This window comes from Colobus angolensis, unplaced genomic scaffold (assembly GCF_000951035.1).
Source record: "Colobus angolensis palliatus isolate OR3802 unplaced genomic scaffold, Cang.pa_1.0 Scaffold95, whole genome shotgun sequence".
NCBI classification, from domain to species: domain Eukaryota; kingdom Metazoa; phylum Chordata; class Mammalia; order Primates; family Cercopithecidae; genus Colobus; species Colobus angolensis.
The window spans coordinates 2,478,443-2,494,589 of NW_012123487.1; the positions used below are offsets into that span (position 1 = coordinate 2,478,443).

Below are 16,147 nucleotides of genomic sequence, written 5' to 3' on the forward strand. Positions count from 1 at the left end.
CCAGGATGGTCTCGATCTCCTGACCTCGTGATCCGCCCGTCTCAGCCTCCCAAAGTGCTGGGATTACAGGCTTGAGCCACCACGCCCGGCCAATTTAGGTTTTTTGAGACCAAGTCTCACTCTGTCGCCCAGGCGGAAGTGCAGTGGCGCAATCTTGGCTCACTGCAACCTCCACCTCCTGGGTTCAAGGAATTCTTCTGCCTCAGTGTCCCTAGTAGCTGGGATTACAGGCATCCGCCACCCCACTCAGCTAATTTTTATATTTTTTAGTAGAGATGGAGTTTCACCATCTAGCCCAGGCTGGTCTCAAACTCCTGACCTCAAGCAACCCACCTGTCTTGGCCTTCCAAAGTGCTGGGATTACAGGCATGAGCCACCGTGCCCCGCCTATTTATTTATTTATATACAAAGACAGGGTCGCACTACATTGCCCAGGCTGGGCTTGAACTCTTGGCCTCAAGCAATGCTCCTGCCTCGGCCTCCAAAAGTGCTGAGATTACAGGCATGAGTCCCCGTGCCTGGCTGAACAATAATTTCTTAATATTCCACATATTTATTTAACCATTTTCCTATAGCTGGAAGAAACTTTCAATGGGCAAGATTACATTTTTTTATACAAGGGCAAAAGATAAATAATGCCACATGTAGTTCCTATTTGGTGAACACACAGCCACCATGAGGTATCTCTTTTACTGAAGAGGAACTGAGAGGAGGGGCTCAAGGTCACGAGAGTTTGTTGGTGGCACAGAGAGACTTGACCTTCAGGTGTCTGATATACCACTTCTTTTAAAAAAGTAACATGCATATCCCAAGAATTTGAAACAGCATGCTACCTCTGAGCTACAATTCTGTGTTGCACATACTATTGGTATTTCGAGGAAGGGGAAATCAGATGTGGCAGGGATTTAGTTTAAATCCCTAAGCCCCTAAGATTTAGTTTAATTTCAAGCTTACTAAGTTAATATTCTGAGATCTAAGAGGTACTGAGAGCCAAATTCATATCACATTCAACTGCTTTGCTCCCTCCCCTTGGTAAAACCAGCCAACACTTCCTTGTTACTTCACTTGCACTTTTAACCATGATTCACTTTTCAGTTTGTACCCCCCTCCCAATATGACACCAGGAGATGGGTGGAGGCAACCTATCACTCATCACCATTACCTTCCCACTTCAGCAGCAGAGGCATTCTGCCTTTAAAAATGGCCTGTGACAAAGTAATAAGCTTCCTGTGGTTATCATGGGTTGGTCACTGTTTAACCAACCCAGGGAGCCATTTACTGTGCACTCTGCTGCAACACTATGAATGTTACTTACTCCACCCACTTGAGTGGGTGGGGTTGGTTCTTTGACCCTTGTGGTGGCTAGAAGAATAGCAATGTGTTCTGGAGCTCCATTGTAAGAAAAGCACAGAATGGAAAGGAGATATAAGAAATCTAGCTTAACTCTTTTTTTTCAGGATTATTATTATTACATTTAAATCTTTTCCCTTTTTTGAGATGGAATCTCACTATGTTGTCCAGGCTGGACTTGAGCTCCTGGGCTCCAGTGACCCTCTCCACTTGAACCCCCCAAGTAGTTGGCACTACAGGTGCATGCCACTGCGCAGGCTCGCACCTAGTGAAGACTGTCTAGGGGAGAATGATTACACAATTTAAAAAACATCTGTTCAAATACTGTGACACTTCTTTTCAGGTAGTTATAGCTAATTCAAAGCAGGGCTGCAGCTGGACATGGTGGCTCACATCTATAATCCCAGCACTTTGGGAGGCCCAGGAAGGAGGATTGCTTGAGCCCAGGAGTTCGAGACTAGCCTGGGCAACATAGTGAAACCTCCTGTCTATAAAACAAAACAAAACAAAAAATAAGCCAGGTGTGGTGGCACGTGCCTGTAGTCCCAGCCACTCAGGAGGCTGAGGTGAGAGGACTATTTGAGCCTGCGAAGTTGAGGGTGCAGTAGCTGTGACTGTGCCACTGCACTCCAGCCTAGGTGACAGAGCAAGACCTTGTCAAAAAAAAAAAAAAAGGACTGGGCACAGTGGCTCACACCTGCAATCTTAGCACTTTGGGAGGTCGAGGCAGGCAGAGCACCTGATGTCAGTAGTTCGAGAGCAGTCTGGCCAACGTGGTGAAACCCCATCTCTATGAAAAACACAAAAAATTAGCCAGGTGTAGTGGTGCTTGCCTGTAATTCCAGCTGCTCAAGAGGCTGAGGCAGATGAATGCTTGAATCCAGGAGGCAGGGGCTGCAGTGAGCCGAGACAGCACTACTGCAGTCCAGCCTGGGCAACAGAGGGAGACTCGATCTCAAAAAAAAAAAAAAAAGGGCAGGGCTGCTTTAATAGCCATTTGTTTTCTTTCACTCTTTATCTGGTAAAGAAGTGTCAGCCACTATCTTTTACAAAACAATTCTTCATAAGCTTTATAAAAGCACTAGATCTTTCTGAGCTTTTCTTTTTCCAGTAAAGTAACCTGGATTCCAAATTCTCTAAATGTTTCTTCTTTCTTTGAACTTATGAGAAAATCAATTGCATTTGAATAACTAAGGGAAGTAACTGATGGCTCTTGGTATTAAGTAAGACCAATTTCAGTTTTTATGCTAAAAAATTAAACAAGCTTTTGACCGTATTCCTTTACAAATCATCTTTTATTATATAAATTTTAAATAATTCAAAAGCTACCACTTTTCAGAAAGAAAACAGCTATGATTATATCTTCATTTAACAGATTAAGGAGAACCTAGTTTGTTAAAACTAAGAAATTTGAAAACTGATTCAGGAACTGAGTCATATTTCCTGCTTTGAGACCCAACCACAACGTGCACAAACTGGTGTAATAGCATTTTCTTTCTTCCATAAATGGCTCTCCCCAGAGCAAATACAGTTCAACAGGAACCAAACCTGCTACTTAACTATTTAAAGAAGCCAGTGAACAAGGCATGCCACCAAAGTTTCATAATGTCTGGACGTCCTTTCTTATTTCCCCTATGGCAGTTATAAAGAAGAGATATTTAAAGAGGATAGCTTTAAAGAGCTTTAATTAAACATTTCAAAAGACAGCTATTTGTGCCTAAGCTTCCAGAATGAGAACCTGAGACAATAAAATTTAAACAAGCTAGAAGTTATCTATCTGCCTTGATAATATTACAAAAATAGAACAGAACCTAATTCTTGCAACAGCTATTTTTGTCCTGATCAAGGAAAAGTATTCTTTGCTATGTTTTTGGAGAACTAAAGCTGTGTTCGTTTCCATTGTTTTAAAGCAAGCAAGCAAGAGTCAAAACCTTTTCTAGACACACACTTAATTCATTACAGTAATCAAGTCAAGAGCCCCTAGTTAGGTGAGCAAGTAGTCATGCGGGGGTGATTTAGTGCCATAGATCTTCCATGAACGGCAAACTGCCAATAAAAGGTGAGGAAACAAGAGTCCTACGGAAAATGATGTGTACCTTACCTCATCAGCACCATGTGCCTGAAGTTCCTTGTAGAATTTCAAAGAAATACTGACCATCACTTTTGTTTTGTCTCCATTAGGATTTGAAATATGATAGAGGACCCCATCGAAATCTGTGAGGAAAGCAAATAAGATCGTATAACAATTTGGAAATGGGAAATAATCTCTCCAAGCGCCTACCTTGCTGTAGGCCACAAGGAAGACCCCTTACAAGGAGGCATGTAAGTAAAACGGAATTTATTTTAAATCCATGTGACAAATCAGCAGAAACACTGGGACAGAATTGCTGAGTACTCATCTCTTTGACCTTTCTTAAAATTACAAAGCTATTCTTTCCTTAATCACAGCTTGGTGCTGAAATAATTGGATTTTACATGTATACAACCAGAACGAACAGTAAAATGAACTCCCATCTCCACTATGAGGCTTCAACTTTTTTTTTTTTTTTGAGACAGAGTCTTACTCTGTCACCCAGGCTGGAGTGCAATGGTATGATCTCAGCTCACTGCAACCTCCACCTCCCGGGTTCAAGAGATTCTCCTGCCTCAGCCTCCCGAGTAGCTGGGACTACAGACATGTGCTACCACACCCGGCTAATTTTTGTATTTTTAGTACAGACAGGGTTTCACTATGTTGGCCAGGCTGGTCTCGAACTCCTGACCTCATGATCCGCCCACCTCAGCCTCCCAAAGTGCTGGGATTACAGGTGTGAACCACCTCACCTGGCCTCAACAATTATTAACACATGGGCAATTACTGTTTCATTTAGACATCTTCCTTCCCATTGATTTATTTTGAAGCAAATCCCAGACACGACACATAATTTCATCCATAAATACTTCAGAATGTATCTTTGGAAGATACAGAAGACTATTTGTTAAAAAACATAAGCATGATACGAGTGTCATGCCTAAATTTTTAAAAACAATTTCTTAATATCAAATATTCAGTCAAGGCCAGGCACGGTGGCTCAAGCCTGTTAACCCAGCACTTTGGGAGGCTGAGGTGGGTGGAACACTTGAGGTTAGGAGTTCAAAACCATCCTGGCCAACATGGTGGAACTGTCTCTACTAAAAATACAAAAAATTAGCTTGGTGTAGTGGCACACGCCTGTAATCCCAGCTACTTGGGAGGCTGAGACAGGAGAATCACTTGAACCCGGGGGTAGAGGTTGTAATGAGCTGAGATTGTGCCATTGCACTCAAGTCTGGGGGACAGAGCAAGATGCAGTGTGGAAAAAAAAAAAAATAGCTGGGTGTGGTGGTAGGAATCTGTAGTCCCAGCCACTTGAGAGGCAGAGGCAGGAGAATCAATTGAACTTGGGAGGTGGAGGCTGCAGTGAGCAGATTATGAGCGCCACTGCACTCCAGCCTGGGTGACAGAGTGAGACTCATTCTCAAAAAAACAAAAACAAAAACAAAACAAATATTCAGTCAAGTATTTAAATATTCTCTATTGTCTCAAAAAAGTTTAAGCATTGTTGTCTTATTTGAATTCAGATGCAAGCAATATCCACATATTGTATTTGGTTATCTTTTGAGCTGCTTCTAATCTATAGGACTCCCCTCTTTTTCGGTTCTATCTTTCTGCAGTACACAGGAGTGACTCAGCCTATGTAATTCCTGAAACTAGGAATAGGTTCCTGAAACTAGAATTAGGTGCTGAGTGCCATCACTTTAGAGAGCTATCGTAAGAATCACGAAAGGATATCCGGCAATGTTAGTTAGGAGGGTAAAGGGATGGTGCCTGGCCTCCAATTAACAGCACTTCAGAGCTGCAAAAGTCTTCCAAGATCATCTTGTCAAGGACTCTCATTTTAGAAAGGGTGGTTATATTCCTCTGAGTTCATTCACCTAATAAGTAAATAGTACCAACACCTAATCCTTTATAGGGAACAGAAAGCAGCAACATCTCTCTCTGACCTGATGAACACATCTCTAGCTGTTCACGTTTCCCTATCACTCTAGTGCTAGGCAGACTAAGACTGACGGCTACTTGGATAATGTAATATTTCCAAATTAAAAAATAAATTAAAAAACCCTTAGTTTGTACCACAAAATTAAATCCAAACTTCTAACTTATCAGCAGGTAACTTTATATTGTCAGTCATCAATGGATTAAATACATGAAATGGTCATCTATTATAAAGAGCTCAAAAAGTCCTGATGAGGGACAGTATCCAAAATGTCAAAGCTTTTTTTCTTGAGATGGAGTCTTGCTCTGTCGCCCAGGGTAGAGTGCAGTGGTGCGATGTCTGCTCACAGCAAGCTCCGCCTCCTGGGTTCATATCATTCTCCTGCCTCAGCCTCTGAGTAGCTGGGACTACAGGCACCCGCCACCATGCCCAGCTAATTTTTTTTTCTGTTTTTAGCAGAGACAGGGTTTCATCATGTTAGCCAGGATGGTCTCGATCTCCTGACCTCATGATCCGCCTGCCTCGGCCTCCCAAAGTGCTGGGATTACACGCATGAGCCACAAGGCGCCCAATCCATGTCACGGCTTATTTTAGGTACAATTTTCTTTTCTTGTCTTTTTTTTTTTTTGACAGTCTCACTCTATCGCCCAGGCTGGAGGGCAGTGGTGCGATCTCAGCTCACTGCAACCCCTGCCTCCCAGGTTCAAGTGATTATCCTGCCTCAACCTTCCGAGTAGCTGGGATTACAGGTGCCCACCACCATGCCCAGCTAATTTTTTCATTTTTAGTAGAAGGGGTTTCACCACGTTTGCCAGGCTGTTCTTGAACTCTTGACCTCAGGTGATCCACCTACTTTGGCCTCCCAAAGTGCTAGGATTACAGGCATGAGCCACTGCAACCAGCCTATTTCCTATTTTTCATATTGTACCTTCTCTTCAGAGGGCTGAGATAAAGATGCTTACCTGCAAATGTTACTTCTACTGCTTCCGGTTTGTTTCTGTAAATAACAAAAAAAGGCCCTCAGTTAACATGACTGTATTGCTGCTTACCTTCAAGGGGAACTGGAAAGGCACCTGAGCTTCACTTAAGATCAGACCATTCTGTATAAGTTTTAGGTTACTGCCAATCAAAGTACACAATTCATTTTCTCATGGACCTGAACTTTTGGACTTGCTTTAAGTAGAAGACAAAAAAGGAAGGTCAGCTATAGCTTTTGTTTTTCACCTGCTGTTGAATCTCCTGCCTTGGTTGGTGTTCACTTCCAATTCTGAATTTCCTAAGAGCACGCTATATACCTGTTTGTATATGTGCACCACAAAATGCCATCTTTTGGTCAATGCCTTCCCCACAGGACAGTGGTATTAGGAGTAATAAGTTCAGAAGGAAAATGGCTAAGTATAACGTAGAATGGTTTTAATATGCTTAAAGTGAAAGGATAATTTCGGGCCATAAACAAAACGGCAAGTTCTATTCCACTTCAAAATCCGTCTGTAAGCCTACCTACTCATCTTTCTTTCTTCCTTTACATCACTAAAGTGCTTACCACTCACCTTCATGAAACCCTCTTTAGTTCTACCCTAGTTTTGTCTTGCCTTTTAAATTCCAGCTCTGAACTTAAAATAGACAGTGTAACACAAAATAGCACTATGAAATCACTAAGGAGAATAGTCAGGACATCTGCTTTACAACTTTGGCTTTCTCATCACACTCATGTTTTGGGACAAATACCCTTATACCTTTGCATTCTGCCCTATCATCTATAAAATGGGGGAATACAAATGATCCTATCTACCTCATGAAACTACTACATATAACACAAGAACAGACCTGAAGTCCAAAGTAGGAAGCAAATGAAGACTATTGCCTTATCAGCTAGCTACCTGTAACTCAATGATTCCACTTTGTTTTAGGGGCTAGCAAACAAGATGGACACATTTTCACATTTATTTTTGTCTAACTTGCTCAAGACCTCTTAATCAAGTACGTATTTTTCCGTGATCTCTGCTCCATCACCTGTGAAAGAAACCAAGACTAAGTTGATCTGCGGGGCTGCTGGAAATAATGGAATATATAACATGGTTTATGAGTGTTAAAAAGTTGATACAGAAGACAGACAATACCTTTCAAGGAAACTGGCTTCTATGAAGCATGCTAGCCCTGCTGAAAATCAACCTATATGAATCATACAAAGCTTCATCCTGCCTCTTCAAAGCCCTCTATATGTGACTTAGGAAAAGCATGTTGGGTATCTCTAAGAATTGAAGAATCAAGTGGGTTTATGGATAAGCAGTGAGTTCAGAACAGAAGGAAAAACTACATGAAAATTTAAATTGCTTCTGAGCCTTCATTTTGAAACTGTAGCCAGGAAACAAAGGCAATGAGTCCAATACCATTCCTCACCTTTAGAAAACAAGAGCAAAGAACAAAAATACGGAAATGTTAATCATGGCCCAACTGAATCAAGTATTAAAAGGATGACCAATGGGAGGAAGCATACTTTCCTGGGGAAGGCTGGCTGTGCTGAAGAGTCAGGGAGTTTACAAAAGCCCATTATTCCATCACTTAGTAGGTTTTTTTTAAACCTTTAGGTTTTAATTCAGCCAAAGATGGGCTGAGTTCCTCACTCTCCTACTTTATCAAAAGACCTGAGAAAAATAAACTATAAATAAATAACCTTTGGGTTCCAAGTCATAAATACTTAGAGTCTGTAATTTCAAATTTCTCTAGGCATAAAGTACCCTGAGCACAGATCCCTGTGGGAAAAGTTGCTACGATCGATCTTAAGTGGTTTGCTGTCTGACTTAGCAATACTTGTCAAATCACTGCCATTAATATTTTAGCTTACTATTTATGGCTAGAAGAGAGAGAAAGGCTGCTGAGGAGAGCATTAGGCCAAAGGAGACTTCATGAGAAGTCTTCCGGGAATTAGAGGTCCGAGAACTCAGTGCCTTAACGAGGAGTTCGCTGAGTGTGAAGTATACCATCACAAGATTGCTTCTCAATTCCAAGATCTTGCGTTTGTTATTTTACTTCCACGGTTTAAAATTACAAAGGAGCAGGAGTGAGACCGGCCCTGGGAAAGTGTTCCACTAAACAGGACCCCCAAATTAATAGTTACATTATTTACTGTTCCACCAGCTGCTAAAATTTCAGATACTGGGGGTGAGAAAAAGCACGTTATTTAGAATTCAAAAATTATTGGCTATGTGACCACAGGCAATGCTCCTCAAATGTCACCGGGCCTCAGGTTCCTCTTCTACAAAATGGGGACAAAACACCTACCTCCCAGGTTGGTGTGAAGGCTGAGACAATATATGTACAGTAGTACAGCAGTCTCCCCTTATCTGTGGGGAATATGTTCCAAGACACCCAGTGGATAAATAAAACTGTGGATAGCACTGAACTCTAGCAAAGAAACACCAAGGTCACTTTTTTTACTTAAAGAAATCACTTTATGGGTTCTCTTTGGCATATTCAAATTGCCAGCATCATTACTCCTGTACTTTGGAGCCATTATTAAGTAAAATAAGGGTAACTTGAACACAAGCACTACAGTGCTGTGACAGTCATTCTGATAACCTAGACAGCTATTAAGTGACTAATAGAGGGTAGTGTACACACTGTAGATATGCTAGAAAAAAAGATGATTCATGTCCCTGGCGGGACAGTGCAAGATTTCATTATGCTACTCAGAATGGTGCACAATTTAAAATTTATGGATTGTTTATTTCTGGGATTTTTCCATTTAATATTTTCAGACCATGGTTCACTGAAGGTAACTGAAACTGCAGAAAGCAAAACCACAGATAAGGGTGGACTACTGTACAGCAAAGTTTCTCAGTGTCTCGTAAGTTACCGATATGCTGAGATAATGATGCCTATATCCCTTAGGGCAGGCAGCAGGTGGCAGGATCTCTGAGAGGCTGGACCATTTACCCAAACGTGCCACACAAATACGATCATGTTCTGTGTGTGCCATATGATAAACAAGGTCAAGAATCACAGTGAAGGATGCCTGCATGGTGCTTACTTAATATGTAGTAGTTACTTACTCAATGTCTACTCCCACCCCCTATCCTTAAGAGCCCTAGTTTTCTCAATTGTAAATGAGATCCACTATGTGTCACACAGGGGCACTTTGAAATGAAATGAAGCCATGTTAAGGCAGATAGCACAGTGCCTCGTTCATAGAAGGTAATCAATAAATTAGTTCTTCTCCTAGGTGGAGTCAGAGATCAGACTCTGAAGCTGTGGTTGGGAGAGGTTTTAGGATTGCAGTAATTCCCTGAATCAGGAATTGGTTAGCAGTACAAGGAGAAATAGAACTGCTATAAGTGTCAGACTGCTGTAATGTCTGGAATCCTAGAACAAGCTGGCTTGATAAGTCCTCAGTTACTGACTGGACAACCCAAGACACTAAAACATAATCAATTCATTCAGATAGGTTTTAAGAGCTATTCTCAAAATCCTGTGGAAAAAATTTTCTTCTATCTTTTCTCTAAGGAAGTTTCTAGAATGTCAATAATTAATCCAGAAAGGGCTCTTGGCAACTGTATTATCTCATCTTCTTTTCTCATTAACAACTTTGGGCTTTTCACTCCTGAATGCACCCTAGGATACAGTTCCCCATTTTTTTTTCTTTTTGAGATGGGGTCTTGCTCTGTCATCCAGGCTGGAGTGCAGTGGTGCCATCTTGGCTCACTGCAACCTCCGCCTCCTGGGTTCAACTGATTCTCCAGCCTCAGCTTCCCAAGTAGCTGGGATTACAGGCACGTGCCACTACACCTGGCTAATTTTTGTATTTTTAGTAGAGGTGGGGTTTCGCCACGTTGGTCGTGCTGGTCTCAAACTCCTGACCTCAAGTGATCCGCCCTCCTTGGCCTCCCAAAGTGCTGGGATTACAGGTGTGAGCTAGGGTGCCTGGCTCCAATTTCCCATTTGGGCATTTATGTCTCTCTCCTACTTATCCCTTCTTATGTCCTGAATTAGAGGAATTATTGAATTCTGCTCGCTATAAAGGTTTCTGAGCATTCTACTTTAAATCTTCTATAAGGCTCCCATCATTCTTTTTGAGCAAAGCCTACAAAAATAGATCATATTAGGTAAGAGGAGGTCCTATTCTCTGCTAAGCCATATCTCAAAATATGGAGAACAAAGAGACCTAAAAGCTGATTTACTCAATGTCAGAAAAATGCCAGCTCCTAAAGAAACAAGGAATCATTCTATCTGGCTTCACTCATTTCTTCAACAAACCAATTTGCTGAGCTGACTATATATATAATGAGGATGCTGTGGAACCAAACACGATTAAAGCAATACACCCAGCCCTTAAGGAGTTATCAGTTTGGTCCAGCACAGCTCTGGGACTTCATGACCAAAGTGGTCCCAAGTAGGCCACAGGACAGGCGGCAGTGTGTAATTAACTACAGTGACCTGTAAAAAGACCAACCAGGTCTTCTTATCGAGTTGGACACAACATTCCATTTCTTCTAAATGCTTAAACAATGTCCTAATTCCAAATCACTCCAAACCAGCCTGTCTCTCTGAGGACATATGCAATATATTTGGGAATGAGAACAGAGTATCAGCAAGGTTTAATTTATTCCTTTTTCAAATTTTTCTTCCCACCATCCTCACCCACCCCAACTGGCACTGCTTGCTTACTGAGTTTCACTTCCCCTCATGGAACCACAGCTCCCCACAATATGTACTGGCTGTGGCAAGGAGCCAGCACACACTTACATCCAATAGCAATTTCCATCTGACAGAATTTCCTCAATTTTGGACTCCAGACTCCAGATAAGTTGACAGGCTTAGCTTCTCAGTATGAAACGGTTCTTGGTATGTACACTAACGAAAGAATTAAATTAATTTGCCTGATTACTTTTGCTTTGAGGGTCTGGGTAAGAATTCCCAAATGAAAAGGCAATGCTGTTAAGACCTGTGCATGAGGTTATTTGCAGTGTTGGGCATAGCTTTTAAGTCAGTCACATTCTCTTAGTTTGCAGGCTGCTGGGAAGACAATTTACCAATAATTATTATTTTGTGACAACATACGGGTTGTTTCAATAAGCCACTTCCCAGAAGTGTGGTAGGAAAAAATTAAAAAGCAATCTGTTTGGAATGATCCTTAGGCTTTGCTGAACTGCCTCCAAAATAAAAGCTTATCATGACCAAATGTACTCTTAAACAGTTTAGATAATAGCACTGCTTTACCCAGAAGAAAGGTAATACTTTTAGTAGGAGGCCACTGGTGAGACGATCCAGCAGGATGATCTGAGAGGAATCATTAAAACAAAACAAAACAAAACAAAACAAAAAACTTCAAAAGAAAAATTAATGCAACTATATTCTGAAGTATATGCCACAGAACTATTTTTAAGACCATCTCAAGCTTTCATTTTCAGAAGCTGGAACAGTGCTAATAGAACTTTCTGCAATAATGGAAATGTTCCACGTCTGTGCTAAATACAAAAGCTACTAGCCACATGTGGCAAATGAACACTAAAAATGTGGCTAGTGTGACATAGGAACTCAATTTTACTTCACCTTAATTTTTATTTAAATTTCGCTGGCCACTTGTATGGCTATCTTATTGGACATCACAGAGATGGAAGATGCACTCTGGAAAAGGCTGCTCTGAACTATAATTTCCCCAACTGGTTTATTCTGAGAAGTGGAAAAAGTAGGGTGGAGCTGACCTCTCCTAGCAGGTTCCCACACCAGCAAAGTCTTTCAAATCTCTGGGGTTTATCCTCCAAATTACTCCCATTCTTTAATGTCTTTCTCTGATCTCCACCCCAACACCTTTCACCCTTTAGCACCTGCGTAACTTGGCTAATAGGCTCTCAGAAAGGCCCCTTTTTTTCTGTTGCTGCCTGGGCTGAGCACTGGTAGAATCTCATACATGTTTATGATAATCACACTGGGCAAACTTTGCTGGAAGTTCTGGAATAAGCCTGCACCTTGCTTTACCTTACTGGGATGCCTGGTAATTTCCACTTGCTTCATTCGGGCTTCTGTTGGGTTATATATCTGTAATCCCAGGAGAGCCCTGCCTACTAGGCAGGATATTGTGGTCTTTTAAAAGACTTTCAAAGTTTCAAATTCTCAGCAGAATGTTATGAGCCGCCTTATTGAAAACCAAATCTCAAAGAGGGAGCTGGGCCAGAATGAAAGCCTAAATTTATACACACACACCCGCACATGTGCACAAGCACACATAGCAGTTCACCCCCATACAAGTTCCCTACAATGCAAATCTTTGTAAAAAATGTCCTGAGGACAGGCGCGGTGCTGTAATCCCAGCACTTCGGGAGGCCGGGGTGGGTGGGCCACCTGAGGCCAGGAGTTTGAGACCAGCCTGACTAACATGGTGAAACTCCATTTCTACTAAAAATACAAAAATTAGCCGGCTGTGGTGGCGCGTGCTTGTAATCCCAGCTACTTGGGAGGCTGAGACATAAGAATCATTTGAGCCTGGGAGGGCGAGGTTGCAGTGAGCAGAGATCGCGCCACTGCATTCCAGCCAGTGAGTCTGTCTGGGGAAAAAAAAAAATGTCCTAGAAGTTCTAACGTTTGTCTTCCAGACTTGAGGGCCTATTTAATCCCTCCGAAATGGTTAGCTTCTTTTTTTAAGAACAATTTTTTAAAAGAAAAAGAACTGAAGTTCCGAATAATGGGCCATATTTTGGAATCACAAGTCATTAATACACAAATAGACGAGAATGTACTCCTATGTTAAAAGACATGCCTCTTCTTGCAAATACACAGCCATTTATCTTGTAGATCAGCTTATAACCGCCCAGGTCTCATTCTTTGCTAGTCTGGACCTGAGAATGCATTAAGATCAGTTATGAAAATGCAGAAGTTAATTCAACTTCCTCCTATGTGCTACACTGCTCAGAAAAAAGTATACAGCAATCACCCAAAATAAGACTCTGGGCTGATTCATTTGAATATTTAAAATGCAAAGAAACTGGTAAGAGAGGCTAAGACAAGAAAGAAGCAAGTCAGCCTAAAACATAAGCAACTGCAGCCCCTGGCAGGAAACAGTACTGCTCACTACACATATTACTTCAAGGAAAGTAGTGCTTTGTTTTACAGATAAAATCTGTTGCCTTATAAAGGAGACAGGACATACTATATATTCAATTTAAATGGTAGTTAATACTTTTTAATGCCTCCAAGCCACAAGTACATTATGACCACTTAAAAATTCCCCCCTACCAATCTTCTCCCATCTGTGGATCTCCAAGTACTTTCCTATTACTAGCTCCCAGTTCACCAGAAACAGTCTGCTCTTATTTCCTCAACTGTGAAACCCAGATGTGAAGCCCCATGCTCATAGATAGGGAAATGAGGCAAAGGGATTGGCCACAGGCCACCAAAAATTAGAACCCAAAACCCTTAGCTCATTTTTTAAATATTATATTAGAAAAGCAAAGCAGCTTTGGAGGAGGAGGTTGTCTTCTACTGATTCTTGTGTTTGGCAGAGAAGGCTGCCTTGGAAATATGCCCTAAGCCAATCTTTTAAAAAGTCCAACTGTAAAGAGAGGTTATCTAAGAACTTTATAGATTCTGGAGGCTTTGAAGTGTGTAACTGGGCCAAGGCTACCACAGAAGAAATCACAGACCAAGGGTCTTGATGTAAGAATTTACAAGATAAACAGATAAAGGCTAGTGGGCGAGGAGAGAGCATTAGAACCTCAAAGGAGAGATAAGGAAGGGGTGTGGAGCAAGGGACAATTAGCTTTGCTTGAAAAATATGTAACAAAATGGCCCAGTGTCTCTCACAGAAGGGTTCGGGGAAGGGAAACCAGAGATCGCGTTTTTCCGGCTCTAAGACTGGGTTGGCTTTCAGTCATCTCTTCTGCTCCTTTTAGAGGAGACGGCAGTGGGGAACGAGAATGCTGGCGGCGATATGGGCCTGCATCTCCTTTCCTCCTCCAGTCCTGGGAATTCCTGAAAACTCCTTCCAACCCAATTCCAAACAGGCTCTCTCTGGGTTCAGAACAATGCCAGGGAATTTCACTCAGTGAAGGGGTCGCCTTCTCGCCCCAGGGGGCAGGGGGCTCCTCCGGCGCGAGTTCCGGCCCCAGCGTCCCCCACGTCCCACAGGTCTCCTGCCCTTTGGCACGCACAGCACTCACCACTCGCTGCTTCCGCATCCCTCCTCTGAGCCTCTCCCCACGCATCTCTGCCCCTCGCCCGGCCGCGCCCAATCGCCTCCCACGTCTACCCCGCTGGGGCAGCCCCTACACCCTGCCAGGCACCCCATTTCTCTCCTCCAGGTCTGGGGGACTGGACGACACTGGGGATTAGCCGGGGTCAACTCTGCCTCCCCCGCCACCCCCGGCCCCGGGCGCGCGCTCACCCGGCGGCCGCGTTCTCGAACTTGAGCGCGAGCGTCTCCTCGATGATGCGGTTGTTCACCTCCAGCAGGATCATGGCGGCGGCTGCCCCGAGCAGGGGAAGGAGAAACAAGGGCCGGTGAGGGTGGGTAAGGGAGGGAAGGACGGAGGAAGCGGCCCTGCTGCCCCCTGAGGGGACCTGGGTGGGGTAGGAGGTTAGGGGAGAAGGGGAGAGGGGCCGGGATGGAGGGAAGGATAAGACGCACGCGCTGGCCCACGCACGCAGACTGTGGAGACACCCACCCACCCAACCGACCTGGCCCCCAAAGCCTGAACCCGCCTGCCGAGCCGCCGCCGCCGCCACTGCCGCTTCACCGACAAGCCCAGTCCCCGCCCAGCCCCCGGCTCTGGCCGGCCACTTCCGCTCTCACACCCACTTCCGCTCGCCGCCTGGACGCGCGGCCCCGCGGCGCCATTTCCGCTTCAACCCCTCGTGAACGCGAGCGCAGGCGCGCCGGAGGAAACGGAGACTGCGCTTGCGTATGTGTGATGTCGCCACCACCCTCTCTACTTTCTCACAGACCCCGTTACGTCTACGGCCTACCAGTGCGTCCCCCGCGGAGCTGTCATTCCCCGAGGCTTGCCTGACTGTCCAGCTTCTCACTCCCGCTTGTCCCAGAGATTCAACTCCGTTCTTCCGGTCTTGTCATTTTAGAGACCTCGCAAGAAGCTCGCCCTTGTAGTCTCCCAGCGGGCTTCTTTGCTCCCAGCTTGTTTGCTGGGGGTGCCTCTTTTTCTTTCCAGGTATAGCTGTCCAGCGACACCATCACACATTCATTTCTCCAGCAAACATTTTCATGGGCTCTTGCTCTATACTGGGGATGTAGTGGTAAATGAAATAGACGAGGCCCTGCCCTCGTGGAACTTATAGTCTGGTAGAGGAAAGACAATAAAATTCTCAATTGTGTAAGGAGGTAGAGATGCATGGGGAGAGGATCAGAGTAGGGATGCGGAAGCAGCGAGTGGTCAGGAGTGTACGTGCCAAAAGGCAGGAGACCTGTGGGACGTGGGAGTAGCTGGGGCCGGAACTTGCGCCGGAGGAACCCCCTTGCCCGCTGGGGCGAGAAGAGGACACTTTCCTTGCGTGAAATTCCCCGTATTGTTAAAAGGACAATTAAGGAAAGGAATGAGAGGTCACCTGGGTGAATAGGCAATTTAGATGGGCCTCCCTGTGTTCCTGTCATGCCTCCAATTCTGCGTCCAGGTGTCCACATTTTTTTTCTACTTTTGAAACCTTCCAGTACCTCTCGCAGAGATATACCCTCCTTGTTACCTGCGTGCGGAATCTTAACTCCTCTTTGTGCTACATCTGCACCATCTGCCTTAGTGCCTTGTTTTGTGTTTTCTCTCCTCCGGGGAGAATGTAAT

At 43.8% G+C, this 16,147-nt stretch overlaps 1 protein-coding gene across 3 annotated transcripts in view; it reads right to left on the reverse strand.

The window, feature by feature from the left end:
• ARPC2 (actin related protein 2/3 complex, subunit 2, 34kDa) overlaps positions 1 to 15,193 on the reverse strand; it is a 38,950-nt gene extending 23,757 nt beyond the window's left edge. For 2 of the 3 annotated variants that reach the window (XM_011932284.1, XM_011932283.1), the window contains exons 1-4: positions 15,036 to 15,168; positions 14,743 to 14,824; positions 6,329 to 6,363; positions 3,452 to 3,564 (exon numbers count right to left, since the gene is read on the reverse strand). In XM_011932284.1, coding sequence (XP_011787674.1) covers positions 3,452 to 3,564; positions 6,329 to 6,363; positions 14,743 to 14,816 — 222 coding nt within the window. In that variant the 5' untranslated portion in view covers positions 14,817 to 14,824; positions 15,036 to 15,168. Of the gene's footprint in view, positions 1 to 3,451; positions 3,565 to 6,328; positions 6,364 to 14,742; positions 14,825 to 15,035 lie in introns of all 3 variants that reach the window. The other variant, XM_011932286.1, reaches the window with a different exon arrangement.
• Positions 15,194 to 16,147: the final 954 nt, after the last annotated feature.